Here is a 17108-nt window from a genome sequence, read left to right on the forward strand (position 1 = left end):
ATTTTCAATTTGGAATGTTATACACTAGATCATTGTTGCATATCATATTTATTGCATTTTGGTTGATCCTAGAAATTTTTCGCAACTCAAGGACCCTCGGAGAGAGTTGGGGATTTCGTTATTTTCATATTTGAGTTGTCTCAAATTTTGAAAATAGGATCATTTGATTTTATTTATTTTATCTTCAATAATTTCTATTGCAAAAATATGAGAGAGGGAATAAAATGACTTTACCAAAATAAAGAAATATTGAGGATTTAATAAAAAAATCAAATAAGATTTTATTTGGTTTTATTTGCTATTTTATTTGAATTTAGAAAAAATGCGCATTTTTCAAAATTGCATTTAGGCCCCAAATAAATGTTCATCCTGTGCGGCTTGATTTTAGAAGCCGGGGAAAATTTATTTTGGGATTTTTGGAGTCCGTTTAGTATTTCTTTCGTTAGTTTTTTCTGCGCGGAATTATTAAAAAAAACGTTCGAACCGACCTACGGGCCGTGCTAGGCCCGGACTCCCCGGACCCAGCCTTTATAAACCGCCGACCCACCCGGGCCGAAACCCTAGCCGCCAGCGCCCGACCCCGCCCCCGCGCCCGACCCCGCCGCCGCCCGCGCCACCCGCCGCCGCCCCGCCGGACCCCGCCGTCGACGTCCCGCCGCCCGAGGTTTACCTCGATCCCGCCGCCGGTTTTCCCGGAAAAACCGTTTGGTTTTCGTCGGTTTTTTTAGGTCCGTTTTTTTTATTAGAACGTTTTTTTTACGATTTAGACTAATTAGCGAGCGTTCGCTCGTTCGTTCGTTATTAACGAACGTGTTCGTCGTTTAGATCCAGTTAACGAACGTTCGTTCGTTAAACTGTTCGTCGTTTTTCTTTTTCTCGGATTAAATCCGCGATTTTCTGATCGCGATTTCTGATCCGATTTTCGTTTTAGTATAACTTCCCGCTCGTTTATCGGAATCAGGCGATTCAAGCGCCTGGAGTTTCGTCTTGAAGCCCTCTTTCCGTTTAAACAACTTAAACAAGTTTTTGCTTCTGTAAAAATTGCCTCAGATCCAAAATAGTAAACAAAGCTTGTTTCTTTTGTTGTTTGTCTTTTGTTGCTTCGTTCGATTTGATTCTTTTTGTCAACCGGAGTTCTTAAGTTGAACTTTCTGGTTAGATCTCTTATTTGAGTTTTACCTGTGCATTAGTTGAGTACTTATTGTATGCTTGTTTGTTTGCGATAGAGTACCCGGAGTGCGCCGCTTGCTACTTCGAATCGTTAGGTTTCCCAGATCATCAGCAAGGCAAGTAACACTTTGATCATACCTTCTACTACCCAGTTTTATTGCATTAGATCAATCCTTACACACTGCATGATTAGGATCTAATTAAATTGTGGGTTTGGGAAGTAGTTGAGGTAGTACCTATTACCTTTTTATTATCAAACCTTTGGGAGTTACTTCTACATTTGCTTATTATTGTTATGCTATGCTAGTAGACGTGGATTGGGTGAGTGATATCCATGACAGATGTGAGATTTTTAAATCAATGGTTTATCTAAGGTGGCAACTTAAATACACATCTGGGTGGATTGAGGTACCTGGGTATTCCAGGATTGCCTGTTTTCTTTTGGACCGCCACCCAGGCTCAAAGGGATCATGAGATTATTCATGCTAGAAACTTCCGTGTGCAGCCACAAGCTATTATGGGCTCTAGCATAGTTGACTAAGTCGTGCGAACTCTTACAGTGGTAGACTAGCAGATGTAGGGGATGTAGGTGGTACGGTCTACCCATCGTAAGGTGCTAGCGCTTCTGAAAGACTATGTCTCGGTCATCCGTTTCTCAAACACCATGTAGTGCGAGAAATCCAACGGAGGAGATCGAGTCTTGTGGGGAAAAGTGCACAAACCTCTGCAGAGTGTATAAACTAATCATGGTTAGCCATGTCCCCGGTTATGGACATCTTGAGTATCTAGTACCTGGATTATCATGTGAATCTCAGCATGTTACTATAAAATTTAATTTGATGGGTTTGTTTAATGATGTTACTTAATTGGGATTGAGAATGCTGTCAACCATTCTCAATGTTCAACAACCACCATAATAGTTAAATAAATTTATTCCTTTGCAGTAGGGAAAAATTGGCTTTACGCAAAACTGTAACCATAGAGCTTACCACCAGCCAAATGTGCATATAGTATAGCTGTTTCATTCCATTATTCTCTATGTGTTACATTGCCAGCATATTCCATGTGCTGACCCGTTTTCGGGCTGCAACGTTAATGTTGCAGACTTTTCAGACGACGATTAAGGAGTTTTAGGTCATGGTTATATACTCAGTGATGCCGTTGGAGTTGATGGACTCACTTATCTTCCAAGCCTTCCGTTGTTATCATTATTAGATGGCCTTAAGCCACATTTATTATAATAAGATCTCTATTGAGACACTCGATGTATTAAGTGTGTGATTTCTACTCTATTATAAATCCTTCAAGTACTGTGTGGTGTCATTACTGATCCAGGGATGACACCGGAGCACAGAGATTGGGCCGTTTGAGGTCTGGTCGCTACACCAATTGAAAGAATCAAGAAGAGGTGTTTAGAGGGGGTGATTAGACCCTCAACAAGCAAAAGTAGCAGTTTTTAAATTCTTAAAGTTGAGGTGGAGTTTTTGCACAAGTTTAAGCATTCACAATACATTTCAAGCAAGCATGGCAAGAGTATATAAGCAGCGGAAAGTAAAGCATGTAAGTTGCAAGAAAGTAAAGGGATGGGATTGGAGTGTGCAAACGCAATTGGAGATACGGTGATTTTTGGCGTGGTTCCGATAGGTGGTGCTATTGTACGTCCACGTTGGTGGAGACTTCAACCAATGAAGGGTAACGGTTGCGCGAGTCCACGGAGGGCTCCACCCACGAAGTGTCCACGAGGAAGCAACCTTGTCTATCCCACCATGGCCATCGCCCACGAAGGACTTGCCTCACTTGGGTAGATCTTCACGAGGTAGGCGATCTCCTTGCCCTTACAAACTCCTTCGTTCAACTCTACAATCTTTTCGGAGGCTCCCAAGTGACACCTAACCAATCTAGGAGACACCACTCTCCAAAAGGTAATAGATGGTGTGATGATGATGAACTCCTTGCTCTTGTGCTTCAAATGATAGTCTCCCCAACACTCAACTCTCTCACACAGATTTGACTATGGTGGAAAGATGATTCGAGTGGAAAGCAACTTGGGGAAGGCTAGAGATCATGATTCTTGTGGTTGGATTGGAATGTCTTGGTCTCAACACATGAGTAGGTGGTTCTCTCTCAGAAAATGAGTAGTGGAAGTGTAGGCACGTTCTAATGGCTCTCTCTTGAATAAAGAAGGGGTGAAGGGGTATATATAGCCTCCACACAAAATATAACCATTACACACATTTGACCAAACTCGGTCAGACCGAATAGATGAACTTGGTCAGACCGATTTAGTTCAAAATGTGAACGTTAGGATTCTCGGTGGGACCGACATGATCAACTCAGTGGGACCGATGTACTAGGGTTAGGGCAAAACCTCATCTCGGTGTGACCGATGCATGAACTCGGTGGGACCGATTTCAGCAATGAGCAAACCAGGGAGTTGGTCAGGCAAACTCGATGGGACCGATTGTTTATTTCGGCGAGAATGAAATAATTGCAACAGACAACACAGAGTTTGCAAGGCCGTCTCAGTGAGACCGAGATCCCAGTCGGTGAGACCAAATTGATTAGGATTTCGGGCAGTGGCTATGTCAAGTGAACTCGGTGGCGCCGGATAGATCAAATCGGTGGGGCCGAGTTTGACTTTAAGTTTAGCACATATTTGGATATGAGAAAGTGGTTGAGGTCTTTTGGATCATATCAGTAAGAATTTTGAGCAAGTAGACCATGAAGCAACACATCATCCCCTTTTAATAGTATTGGCTTTTCCTATGGACTCAATGTGATCTTGGATCACTAAAATAGAAATGAAGAGTCTTGAGCTTTTGCCAATATTTGTCCTTAGCATTTTGAAGGGGTTTCACATCCTCTTGTCCATGACATGTCATTGTTGAACTTTCTGAAATATACTAGATGAAAATATTAGTCAAATAAGAGATATGTTGACATTAACTACCAAAATCACCGAGGGAGCACTTGTGCTTTCAGCCACCTTTTTGTTATTGGGCCCCCTTATTGTATTTTCTTAGGTCTGTTGATATTTAAATAATTATAAAAGCTTCCTAATCATTATTAGATCATTTTAATATTAATTTAACATCACCGAAAATATTTTCCACCTATATATCAATTCCTGGTATTACGCGGTAACCCCCGAAACCCTTCCGGTAACCCAGAAATGCCTCTGGTTCCTTTCAAAACTATTTTGAATATTAATGAAACCATTTCATAAATATTTCCTTGTTAATCCCATCCTACTAACACTCAACAGATCATGATCCCCTTAAGCTTGTGACCATGTAGGTTCGGTAAAAAATAGACATGAACAAAACCCCTTTCGTTTAATGACCGATAGTGGAATCATCGACATCCATATCGATCCCTATGAATACACGAATGACATCCAAGTGAACCTTTTGTTATCATGTGATATTCCCTTTGCTTCCGATACCTAACAAAACCCGAGGTGAGATGTATCGGTATCCTCTTGAGTCATTCTCATGCTCACTATACCAGTCTCCTCATTACTGGTTTGTTCTTCTTTCTCGTTGACATGTTCCGGCATCCCCGTGACCTAGTCACCTGTATCTGGTCAGACGATGATGCATGTCATCACATCGAGAGGGCTCCAAGAATATTTCTCCATCGTCGGAGAAGCAAATTCTACTCTTGAGCTATCTAGCCCCTTGTCAAACTTTTTGATAAATCTATAAGTTGTCGTTATGATCACCGTGTTACAGATGACGTTTGAGCAACCCCAAAGTTCATCGTACGGTGAGAAGCGACTACGATATTCTCGTGGTGCAAGAAACTAAGCATACGTTAACTCTCCGTGTTATAATGATTGACTTGTGACGATAGTATCTCAAAGTATAACAATCAAGTTGGGTCAATTTAATATGATCGTTCTTCTAATGTCATAATCTCAATGTTACTTTGAAACTATTGTTGCACTTAACTATATCTCAAGATCCAAAAATATGATCAGAAACAACACTTGAGCTAGTTTTAGAGACAAGACTAGGAATCAGGTTTTACTGTTTATCATTCTACACTTGCATATGAATTTTCCACTGAATCGCACCTTCCAAGATCATGGCAATTATAGCATAGAATATAAAATATTAATTAAATATAATAATGAAATATTATTACCTCTAAGGGCATATTTCCAACAACAATATCCCAGCACAAAACAAAAATCCTTCCAAGGATCCTTGAAGAGCTGATACCTGGTCATCCAGGTAAGTGTGCATGCATCATCAATGCCGAAGTCAACTTTGGCCAAAAACTGAGCAACCAGAGACGGATCAAGGTCACGCTGAAACTGCATAAGCTTCATCAAGTCAAACTCTTCACATAGGACACGAGCCTCAGCAAAGTAATCTTGAAGGCCTGGCCTCCTCATGTGCTCAACGTCAGTGGAGAACTGCTTGGCAAACCTGTTCTTGTGTGTGCCATAGATCTCAGAGAAGATCCTCTCCTGAATCTCCGACCAAAACTCAGGATTAGTCCAACTAGCAGCACGAGGAGTGAGATAAGGGTTGACACGGCGAAAATAGAAGCCGCCTTCAAGGAGATCGGCGAGGCGACGGATAAAGTTTACAGCAAGGACGAGGACGACGTCGCCAGCTCCGGGTCAGTCGTGCCCCGCCGCGACGACGACGAAGCATGCACGTCCGCGGGCACCGCCGGCAGCGAGAAAGAGTAGAGTATGGGAGGCCGTCGGTGCATGGGTCCCACGAAGGCCACCACTGCTCCCCCTCCCGTTGAAGCTAAGCTTGGCATGCTCATCATCATCAGCTGATTAGCCACTTGCCGGCTTCGCGGAGGTGGATAGCTTCAATTCCCCAGGCTCATGGCCGGCCCGTGAGCTGCCGAACATGGGGAACGGGCGCAGGCAATCATTAGACTAGTTATTATAAGGTTTAGTCGACAATGTAATGCATGTGTCCGGTTTAGATCAAAATCATCTTGTTTGATGTAAAAAAATTATCCAAGTTTCAATGAAATTCGTCTGGTTTGTTTAAATTTACATCAAATTTGTTTATTTTTATTAAATTTCGTTTGAAATGTCTTCGGGCATTTATTGCTACAGTTGGATGGCCGGCTCCCGCATTAGTGCCTGTGGACTGATCCCACCGGTTCGTGGACGGATGCGGTGTCTGATTTCGAGGTTGGCGTCGGAGTCGGAGATGCCCTCAAGTTCCAAGTGTTTGAGGGACATCCATAGTTGAATGGTAGTGAGTTAGTCTTTGAAGGGACATCCATAGTTGAATGGTAGTGAGTTGGCTCGGTGGTATTCTTCATGTAGAAGGCATGAATTTACACCATTTTTGAGGAAAAAATCTCGGTGATTTGTACGGGCTATCACTGCCACAAGTCGTTGAAGGATAGCTAGCACCGGCGTGTGTTGCATACCTACCATGCCAGCCGCTTCGCCAAGCAGCGATCTGTCGGTCGATGTGTTTGTGTCATTCGTTTTGTTCAAGATTTTGTTTATTTTAAATGGAGGAGGACCCCCGCTTCTGCATCTGGACGATGCATACAGCTATTTTATTAATTATTCACATAAGACCTTATAAAGTCATACAACAGTAAAACTGAAGCCATCGTCTAAGCAACAAAAGTGTCGCTACTCCTATCCAATTGAGGAAGGGATGCTGATAATCTGGGCCTAGTATCAAACAGATCTCGTAGTCAAACCTAAAATCTAAGACCTGAGGTCCCAACCAGGACGCCTGCCGGTATGCGGCACCTACCGGTCTGGCGCACTCCTCAACCAGAACGCCTACCGAGTATGAGACCGCCGCAGCCACCTGCCACCAATCCATCATCAGTGTTGTACTGTTGCATCTACCTTGCCTGGCCTAGCTGTCGACGACGCCACCACGACGCCAGACAACGTCACCATCCTGCGTGAGTCCATCTCCGCACATAGGATACCGAGTCTCCATTGCGCCACGCCGCCGAGATCTGCCGGCACGCTCTTCCTCTTGTCCCAACACCCCTCCCCCCCCTCCCCGCCAGCACTTGCTCCAAAACTATGCCCCCAGGAGGGAGAACGACACCGAAAGCGTCGTCATCGTCCGATCCGGTAGACCCAGATTTAGGGTTTTCCCCGGAACATCCGGATCAGGTTGACGTGCCCTGCAACGACGATGCCTCAAGAAGGGAACGACGTTCAAGACGCCGCCGTCGTCCGCCAAGACCGCAGTCAGGCGCGATTTTCACCGGAAGCCACGTCGTCCCGATCTTTCTCGGCTGGCTGGAACCGAATGGAGCCTCGCCACGAAGACGTACGCCGTCGTCGGTACTCCGGCAGAGATCTGTCATCTCCTCACCGGTCCCTCCACGCGCCTTCGGTCGGCGCACGGCCACCTCGCCACTACTAGGGAAAACCCTAGCAGTAGCGCTGGTTTTGTGCTCACTAGTAGCGCGGGTAGGCGCGCTACTAATAAGGCACTACAACTATTGCTTAGCAGTAACGTGTGCCCGCACGCGCTACTGCTAGGACAAATAGCTGCAGCGTTTGTTCACTCCCATGCTACTGCTAATGTAACTACTGGCGGCGTGTTTTCTCTCCGTCGCTACTAGTATTCTTTTTTTATTTTTTATTTTTAGTGTATTTATGCGCTATCGTACAAATATTGGTACAATACCAGTTATGAGGTTTACATCATTATGTCCATAACAGTGTGTCAAATGAAGGTGGATTAGGTTCAAGTGGAGGCAATATGTGGTGCATGTCAAAAGTATACTACTAATCCAAACTTGATCAGTTTGGACTAGTAGTACTTTCGATGTGTACCACATGTTGTCTCCACTTGAATCTAATGCGCCAGCACAAGCTATTTAATCATCATCATAGTCATTACCACCAACAGTATTTATTTAATCACCACTAACACTAGCTAATAATAATCATCATAGTCATTACCACCAACACTAGCTATTTTATCATCATAGTAATAGTGTAGCACATCATCATCCTCAAACTCATTTCTAGCTAGCTAATCACTCCTGCTGCTCTATCTTAGGTAAAATAACATAAAACATGTGTAGCTCTCCTCCTTGATCAAGTTGGAGCATGCAGATGAACCTGTCTCCTAATCGTGGGTAGCACATCTGTTTGCTGCCCCTAGTACTTCTTTGCGCTTCTCCATCACACATTTGGTCCAGTCTTGCACTATTAAGCATCCGTCGCTAATCTTGAATGCACTAAAGTAATCTGTAGGATATCTTGGTCGTAAGCTAATAATACTCATGGTACCTTTAGTCTCGATTCCATAAGGCACAACATTCATCGGGAGTCCCTGTTGAAGAACATCGTATGGTAAAATACTTAGCAATGAAGTTTAGCTTCAAAAATAATGTATGGAAAAGATGCACTGAGGACAAATAGTAAAAATCTTACCATCCTTCCTAAATAGATGTGACTGTAGTTCATTACGAACACTATTGATCGCACGTTTTCAGTACTAACATTTTTAAATGCAGGAAGAAAATTTATCTCGACAGTATCAAGATCCTCAAGCCATGAAACATAATGACTTAGCTCCTCGCAGTTTAGTTCAGCCTCGGGACAGTAGTAGGTCATGTCTACCAAGCGCTGGACATGTTTGATTGCATCGAAATAAGCTAACAATACAAATTAGTTGTCAACTATTTTTGAATAAACAATATCAAAGACATAAATATGGTTGAGAAACTTACATAATGGTATAACTGGAGGCGTCTGCACATCGACCCAGATGTCGGTATTACCTTCAATATCATCTTCCGGACGAATATCAAAGATGATAACCATATCAGGCTCAAATGCATAAGTCTTGCATAGTGCTCGTCATGTTTTGCATCCAAAATATGTGTAGTCGTCTGAATTGTATAATTTTTCGTGGAAAATATAACCATGCTCGGTCTTCAAGTAAACTTTCTTTTCCTTCATAGTACGACTGAAACCTATCTTATCCAATACAAAAACTCTTGCATGGCAGGGGATACGCTAGTAGAATAGTAAAAAAAAGACTTGTCATGCTTAATGTCATGCTTAAATTATAAGTTGAAGCAAATGAAGCAAATGTCATGCTTAATTATGAAAAAAGACTTGTCGTTGTGACTTACTGTATCCACTTCGAAGTTCTCGTCCAGCTTGATGCGGAAGCGCCTATCATCATCTAGGAAGATTCCGTCGCACATGCCGCGCTCGTCTTTGCAGTATTTGCAAATACCGAAATCCTTTTCGTCGTCAGACATTTCCTATGTTCATAGTTAAAACAATAAATGAAAATCGATCGAAGACAACTACCAAGATACTCAACACACAAATCCAGGGCACTCGATATTTCCTACATCTTCTGGCACAAGTCATGCCAAACTTCACGGAAAAATCCAGCATGAACTTTGCTAAAATAGGACATATCGAGCGCCTGAAATTTGCCGGAACGGAAATGAATCAACACTCCGGCAAAACATAGGCCACTCGGAGGTGTAACCTACAAACATGACCGGCCACTTGGGCAAGCACATATCCTATTTGAGCAACACAAGATATACATTTCAAAATATCTTATAGGACTCAAATTAGCATGCATTCAATAAGCAAAAGTAAATCATCCCATGCATCCATACATCGTCGGATATTATCACTAATACATCCTGAATAGTGTCATACATATAACATCACTAATACAACTAAAACCCTAGCACACGACGGGTATCGGCGCGGGCGATGGACACCCACAGAGAAGGAACCATCACGGGATCATAGCTCCAGTGAGATCCCTGGAGAACCTGCCAGGTATTGGAGAACCTGTGCTCCAACGCAAACAAGTAGCGACGGACGTGCGCGTCCTCCTCACTGACACGGTGACGCACCACCTCCGCGGGGTCCTCGAGCCTCTGGACCGTCATTGGCCCACGCGACCACCACCAAAGAAGGTTCGGGTCAACGACAGGCTGACTCCTCACCAACCTGCGCCCCCGGTAGGTAGCGCCTCCCAGTACCACCCCGGCGGAGCCCAGTCCCGGACATGGCCCATCTGGTCAAGCAGGTGTCGTCCTCCGCCGACTCGACGACGAGGATGCGGGATAGGCATCGTCCACGTCGATGCGGGAAAAATTGCTTTAACTAAAAAATAGCAACAAGTTCTTATTAACTAGTTCTATTAATTCAACTAGTTCTTATTAAAAATAAACTTACTATAAATAAAAATAAACTAGTACCTAATTAGTACCTAGTTCTTACTAACTAATTAGTACCTAGGAACTACTACCCTAATTATCATCTAATTTGATGAAGCTAGGGGTGGAAAGTGGTAGTGGATATTCCAATTATCCAACTATAAAGTGAAATAAGTGGTCAAATTTTACTCGTTTTATGATTCATCTTAGAAATTTGATTCGTTTTCACCCTTACATGAACCCTAACTCATTTGAGCCGCATCCGCATCCGACTCGTTTCCACCCTTACATGAACCCTAACTAATTTGATGCAACAAAAATATAAAGAAACCCTAGGCAGAGGTAGGGGAGAGGGAGGAGCAGGCGTGCTCACCTCGGGTGCCTGCGACGAGGGAGGGGCAGGCGGCGTCGAGGTCGGGCTCGGGGCTCGGGCGCGCGGCGGATGGCGGCGTCAAGGTCGGGGGCGGGGGCAGCGTTGAATCTGGGGTCGGGGGCAGCGTAGAGGGTGTGCGGAGAGCGCGCGGGGGCCGACGGGCGACAACGGCGGCAAGAGTGGAGAGCTGGATTTGGGGGAAGTGGCCGTGGGGAAGGACGAACCCTGTGGTTAAGTCAGAAGTAGCAGTAGCGCGTTCCAGAAAGCGCGCTACCGCTACGTTAGCTACAGCGCGTTCTGGGATACACGCTACTGCTACTTCTTTCTCTTTTTCCCCTTTTTTCATTTAGTTTTCTTCACATTTTATTTTTTTTCTTTTCACCTTATTCTATTTCTTTCATTTTCAATTACCTTTCTATGTGCTTTCCATTTAATTTTATATCCTTTAGCAGTAGCGAGTTTAGATTAAAACGCGCTGCTACAAAGAAAGTAGCGGTAGCGCGGTTCGATATGGGTCGCTACTACTATGTGTAGCCTATCGGCTAAGCCGTGGGAATTTTAGTAGTAACGTGTTTAAAACAAGATGCGCTACTGCTAAAACTTTATCTACAGCGCGGTTTGCATAGGCGCGCTATTGCTACTTAGCACTTCTTTGACCCGCGCTACTGCTAAAGTTCTGTGGTTTTTCCCTAATAGTGGCAGCAGATCCGGTCGGGACGTTGGATCCGCAGCCACCGCCGTTCGCCGTCACCAACTCCGCACAGATCAGCCAGCCCTGCCGAATGGGGCGTTGCCAGTGCCGCCGCTCCGCCAGCCATAGAACTGCGGCCACCGCTGCATGGCATAGGGTCGCTGCCCTAGCCGCCGCCCACAAGAGGTGCCGTCCCTACCGTCTCAGATGGGATCCCACAGCCTCCGCCCTCCCAGGTGCCATCGGCACCAGGCCCACCACCACTACGGCCCACGCCGGCAACAGGAGAAGGCACGAGGGGTGGCCTGCAGCGCTAGGGTTGAGGGGCCCTGGGCAACACGAGGAAGGCTTATTTTATGGTTGTTCGTATCACAGCTTGTGTATTGGTCTTGTCAACAGACACTAACGCTCAACGTATCACGGCTTCCTGGTTTGGTCACCTTTCACCAGTTTTCCGCAAAGAAAGTATTACTCCTTGATCTGAGCAACTCTCTTGATTTGCATATGAGTACTTGCACTACTTCTTCAACGCTACTTTGGAAGGAAAACATGTACAAGAGGGTCCAAACGATATTGTTGCTTCAGATAACAGGATGGGTTTAATTATCCCAGCCTTGAAACAACACTGGCTCCTTGTTACTTGACCGACCACTCCAAGCTCTGACAGGTCGACTTTGTTTTGGTAGCATCGTGCGGCAGGGCAAAAAGGCTTTCTTGTTTGTGGGCTACTCGTGCTGTATGCTTGCAAATGAGCAGGATCCCACCAGACAAGAAAAATGGATTTATGCACCAAGACTCAATGGTAGCAGCATCATTGATCCATTGCTGGCAAACACAAATAAAAATATGCCTTCATGTAAACATAACAATCCCAAGAGCAACATTAAGAAATCTACGGCACAGGCCATGAAAAGACCAAACAGGTTAGCACCCAGCTCTACAAAGACATCAGATCTTCAACATTCTTGGAGAGGGGAGCATGGTAGATTCAGTTGATGCTGGCTACAACGTCGCTGCCATCAGGTCCTCTTGAAACTGTCTCCATGGACAAATACGGAGCCCTCACTCTGCAGTGTGCCAAGAGCAACACGGAGCTGCGTAAAACAAAATCCAGGAATGTATTAGCATGTATATATGTCAGGCCACCAAATCAGGCGAGTAGAAAGGAAACTTGACTTGTCACTTACATCATGCTGATGAACTTCCATGGAGCTCTGTTTCCTCACTTCTTCCAGCAACTGTGCGGTGATCAGGAACAACACTTGGATCAGGACTAGGGGCAAATAGCTATGGTATCAGGGCACACAACATGAACTGAAAGGTAAGGCTTCTTTACCTCAGCCATACGCATCGAGGGCCCTCCAAGCTGCATTTTCTCCATGACAAGGTCTCGGATAGCCGCAACAAGATTGTCACGTCTCTGCCTTTCACTTGCGGATACCCCAGTCATGATTAGATCCATATCAATCGTCCCTTTTGTGATCAAAAGATATATATATATCAGGACTGCAAATTAGTGAAATAAGAAGAACAGATGTATGACCAGGTAAAGCAGGTCTAACTGACCTGTTGCATGATCGGTTGCAGATTGCTGCATGGCGACTTCAAGAAGCCTGAAGGCTTCTGTTACATCTAGCACTCCAACCTACCCATCCACAAGGTCAAAAATTTCAGCCTCCCAAGACAAAACATAATGAAGATAGTATGAAGCTGAACATCAGTAAACAAACACAAACAACAACAGAGGCTTTCAAGCCCCGAACAAGCTGATCATTAGTAAGTATACAAAGTCAGTAAATAATTTATTACCACTTCCGAAAAACGCATTCGCGCCAGTGCTTCACTAAGACGAATCAAGCTCTCAATTTGCCTAGCTGTTGCTGTGATGACCTGCCCAGCAATTGGAAAATCAGCAATGGCTTATTATAATTAAAAATCATATGAGCAAGGCAATACAACTAGACTACCTTCTTTCTGCTACCAGGATTGTTCCCCCTTTGCCTCATTGCAACATAGCCACGGGTCAATTCTTCTGCAGCTTCATCAGATAACTTTGGCTGAATGTACTTCCTTGCATAGCTGATGTACGCAACTAACGTGGGCAAATCCAAGACCTGGTGCTCAACTACCTGCACAGCAGCATGAATAACTAATAAGGAACTGGATGATCCTAGGACAGTGTTATAATTTGTTAAATTCTTGTACTTCTATCAATCTTTGTCAAACGGAGCAGTTTGGTGAAAGCTTCGCATATAAAATCTGGGACTTACTTCTGGATTCTCAAAATGCAATGAAACAATATGCTTAGCCAGGCGTCTATCAGTTTGTTCGTCTGCCTTGTCCAAGATCAGGTAAATCAGGTCAAACCTGCATAAGAAATACATGACTACGGTTACAGTACTTCTAATTATTTGTCCATGTTACAGTACTTAAAGTTCTAATTGTTTGTCCACTTTACATTGCATGAAGCCATACAACTTACCTTGACAGCAGTGTTGGAGGAAGGTGGATATTGTCGATCACAGAAAGCCTTGGATTGTAACGTGATTCAGATGGATTTGCACAGGCTAGGACAGATGTCCTAGCATTCAAAGATGCAATAATTCCAGCCTTTGCAATGGATACAGTCTGCTGCTCCATCACCTGCATATTTAAGAAACATATTTCGGTAAACATATATTCAATGCAAATTTGGAGAGGACAGTTCAGCGAAAGGGCAAACCTCATGCAGCATGCTTCGGGCATTATCAGACATCTTATCAAACTCATCAATACAGCAAACACCTTTGTCACTCAAAACAAGTGCTCCACTCTCAAGAACCTAAGATGCACCATGCTGGTTATTAAAGATGCAAGTACATAAGATTTATTATGAAATGAAAGGAATCATGGTCAACTTACAGTTTCACCAGTTTCAGGGTCCTTAGCAACATAAGCAGTAAGGCCAACTGCCGAACTGCCTCTTCCACTTGTGTAAATACCACGAGGAGACAGTTTATGCATGTACTGGAGAAGCTGGGATTTGCTCGTTCCAGGATCACCAACAAGCAAAATATTGATGTCACCTCTGAAGTTAGCTCCAGAAGGAAGCCTCAAAGCATTGCCACCAAAAAGCTAAGCAGTACATAGTATTTAACTATTAGCTTGCGAGATAAACTTCTGAAGGAAAAGATAACATTGCATGAACATACCTGGCAAAGCAGGCCCCTCTTAACATCATCCAGTTCCCATATGTTTGGAGCCAGTGATCTAGTCAATCTATCATAGATGTCAGGCAACTTTGAAAGCTCTTTTAATTTATCTATCTGCGATCAGAAAAGAAGAGAGTATTAATAAGATTTCCATAAAGTCCAATCCAAAATATACAAGGACATTGGGACAGACCTTATCTGTGACATGGCCATCTTCAGAAGACTTGCTAGCATTGGTGTTATCAGTATCCATAGAGTCCTCAATATGAAGCCTGGACTTGTCTGTCTTCTTTATGTGAAGGCAATCAATGTATGTCTGATCAAAGAAGGAAATTATTGACAATATGTCAGCACAATTTAAAGCGTTTTCAGAAGAGAAAATCATATATAACAAATAGGATAACACTCAAATCTCATATCATCTACCTTGAATATTGACTTCACTGTCCTCTGACTTGGCCCGATCCTGATACTCATGGCCCTATATATCCCAGTGATCTATCAAAGGTGCAAAGGCAAAATTAACACTTCCAAACAAACCCACAAGCAAAGATATTATTCAATGCAAACAAAGTTATACTCCTAACCTCAACCCTATCTCCAGGCTTTCCAGCATCAACAAGCTTATCATGCATCAAAACACTGACTGTATGAGGAGTGCCACCTTCTGGTATCTCATCTGGTGTTTCCTGCAACTTTATGATTTGCTTGTCCGCAAATCTAGTTATGAACAATATATTCCATCAAATAGTCAGGATACTGAATCAGTAAAGCATGGTAACAAGACAAAAGAGACTGAATGGAGAATATAGCTACCTGCATCGGTTATGCACTAGAGTCATAGAATTTGACGCTTTACATTGTTCTTTCTGACATATGTGTGGCTCAGTTACTCTCCCTAAAAAGGTAGAATATTGAACATTAGTTTCATGATATAAGAACATAAATAGATGAAACATCAATCACCATATGATTTGATTTGTAACTAGTACTTTCCCTAACTCTGAAAAGGTTAGGGCAGGGACATGAGGAGCTATTTTACCAAGTATTTCAAGAGAAAATGGAAATTAGCTGACAGTTAAATTGGAGTCTGATCAACAACAGATTAAGACAAGGGACAATCATAATCATGACAGGTAGTACATACTTTGTATGTACACAACAATATGTCAGCGTCTGATGAACAGTAATCGAAATCACAAGAAAAAATTGAACACAAATCAGGATTGTGTGAAACAACTGTCATACCTCTGTCAACCATGACAGGTTCTGAGTAGAAGCCACAAACAAGGCAGCGGAACACAGCCTCCTTGAGCTCTGGTATGACTGAGCTGCATCGAATTATCATACCCTTGATTGACACCATCTTCTCAATATCTGCAACGAAAACAAATAGCACATCCGGTTAAACAATGGGCGGGCACATAATGTTGGAACATCAACGGTCTGGGCACTAGGCACAGGTAATCACCTGACGGATTCAGATTCCTCAAGCAAATGGATGACTTGAGGTTGTAGATCCTGGTCTGAATGTGCTTCTCAAACAGCGGCTCCATACGCGCCACCAGGTCCATAAGGACGATGTCGAAGATGGCAAGCACTTCGAGCGGGTAGCGTACCATCTTGCCGTATAGGTCGGGATCGTGGTCGAAGACGTCGTGTGCGTCCACATCGAGCGACTCGCCACCCTCGAGCTCGAAGATGCGGTGGATGGCGCGCATGTACTTGCCCTCGTCCATGACAGGGTCAACGCGGCCGGCGTCGCGGGGGTCCCGGAAGTGGCGCAGAAACCGCAGAATGGCAGCGTTCACGTCCTGCACGCTGATATTGGTGCCCCAGACAAAGACCGGGGTGGCATCGGCGCCGACGCCGCCGCCGTCGGTCTCGGGCGTGTCCTCCTCCCCGGCTTCGGAGGACAGCGGGACGTCGTCGGTGGACATGGGAGTGGACGGAGTTGGCGGAAACCGTCCGGTCCAGTTTTGGCGCTGCCGGGCTGCGCCAGCACCGGACGGAGTGCGGCGGCCCGGTGGCGGCGGCGTCTCGAACCCGCCGAGGGAGGGAGACGAGGTGGGGCCGCGGCGGAGGCGGCCGCCGGCGCGGCGAGCGGACTGGGGAGGGGATGAGTTGGTGGCCGGGAGCGGGCTCGACGGGCGGACATCCGGCGACGACGCAGCTGCAAAGTCAGCAAATACGATAAGATTTTCGCCGCGCGCATCGTTAGGTCAGTGGAGAAATAACGCGATCTTGAGAAGAGAGCTGGCGATTGGATCTTACAGTAGGGAGAGTTGCTGTTTCCGCCGCCGTTGGACGCCATGGCTTGCGCGCAGAGAGAGGCGAGAGAGGGAGAGAGACGAGGGTTGGGGTGGAGATGAGCGGGAGGGGGAGGGGCAGGGGGCTGGGGTAAATGGCGGGAGGCGGCGGCGGGAAGAGGGGAATGGCGGGAACAGATGCGGCGTTTCCCGCCAAGTGATGGGGTGGCAGTTTATGGGCTGCCCCTGTGTTACAA

General features: G+C 44.9%; 1 protein-coding gene across 1 annotated transcript; it reads right to left on the reverse strand.

Annotated features, from left to right (window-relative positions):
* Positions 1-12207: 12207 nt before the first annotated feature.
* On the reverse strand, positions 12208-17021 carry MCM4 (Minichromosome maintenance (MCM2/3/5) family protein). Its single transcript, XM_048707454.2, has 18 exons — positions 16877-17021; positions 16074-16775; positions 15851-15979; positions 15419-15500; positions 15190-15322; positions 15029-15100; positions 14796-14918; positions 14603-14716; positions 14313-14525; positions 14134-14232; positions 13894-14054; positions 13682-13778; positions 13379-13540; positions 13221-13301; positions 12978-13056; positions 12748-12884; positions 12599-12649; positions 12208-12505 (listed from the first exon to the last, which is right to left on the reverse strand). Exons 1-18 carry the CDS (start codon positions 16914-16916, stop codon positions 12431-12433), a joined length of 2550 nt encoding a protein of 849 aa, XP_048563411.1. The 5' UTR covers positions 16917-17021; the 3' UTR covers positions 12208-12430.
* Positions 17022-17108: the final 87 nt, after the last annotated feature.

This window comes from Triticum urartu, chromosome 3A, assembly GCF_056163025.1.
Source record: "Triticum urartu cultivar PI428250 chromosome 3A, HENAU_Tu73, whole genome shotgun sequence".
In the NCBI taxonomy this organism is placed as follows: Eukaryota; Viridiplantae; Streptophyta; class Magnoliopsida; order Poales; family Poaceae; genus Triticum; species Triticum urartu.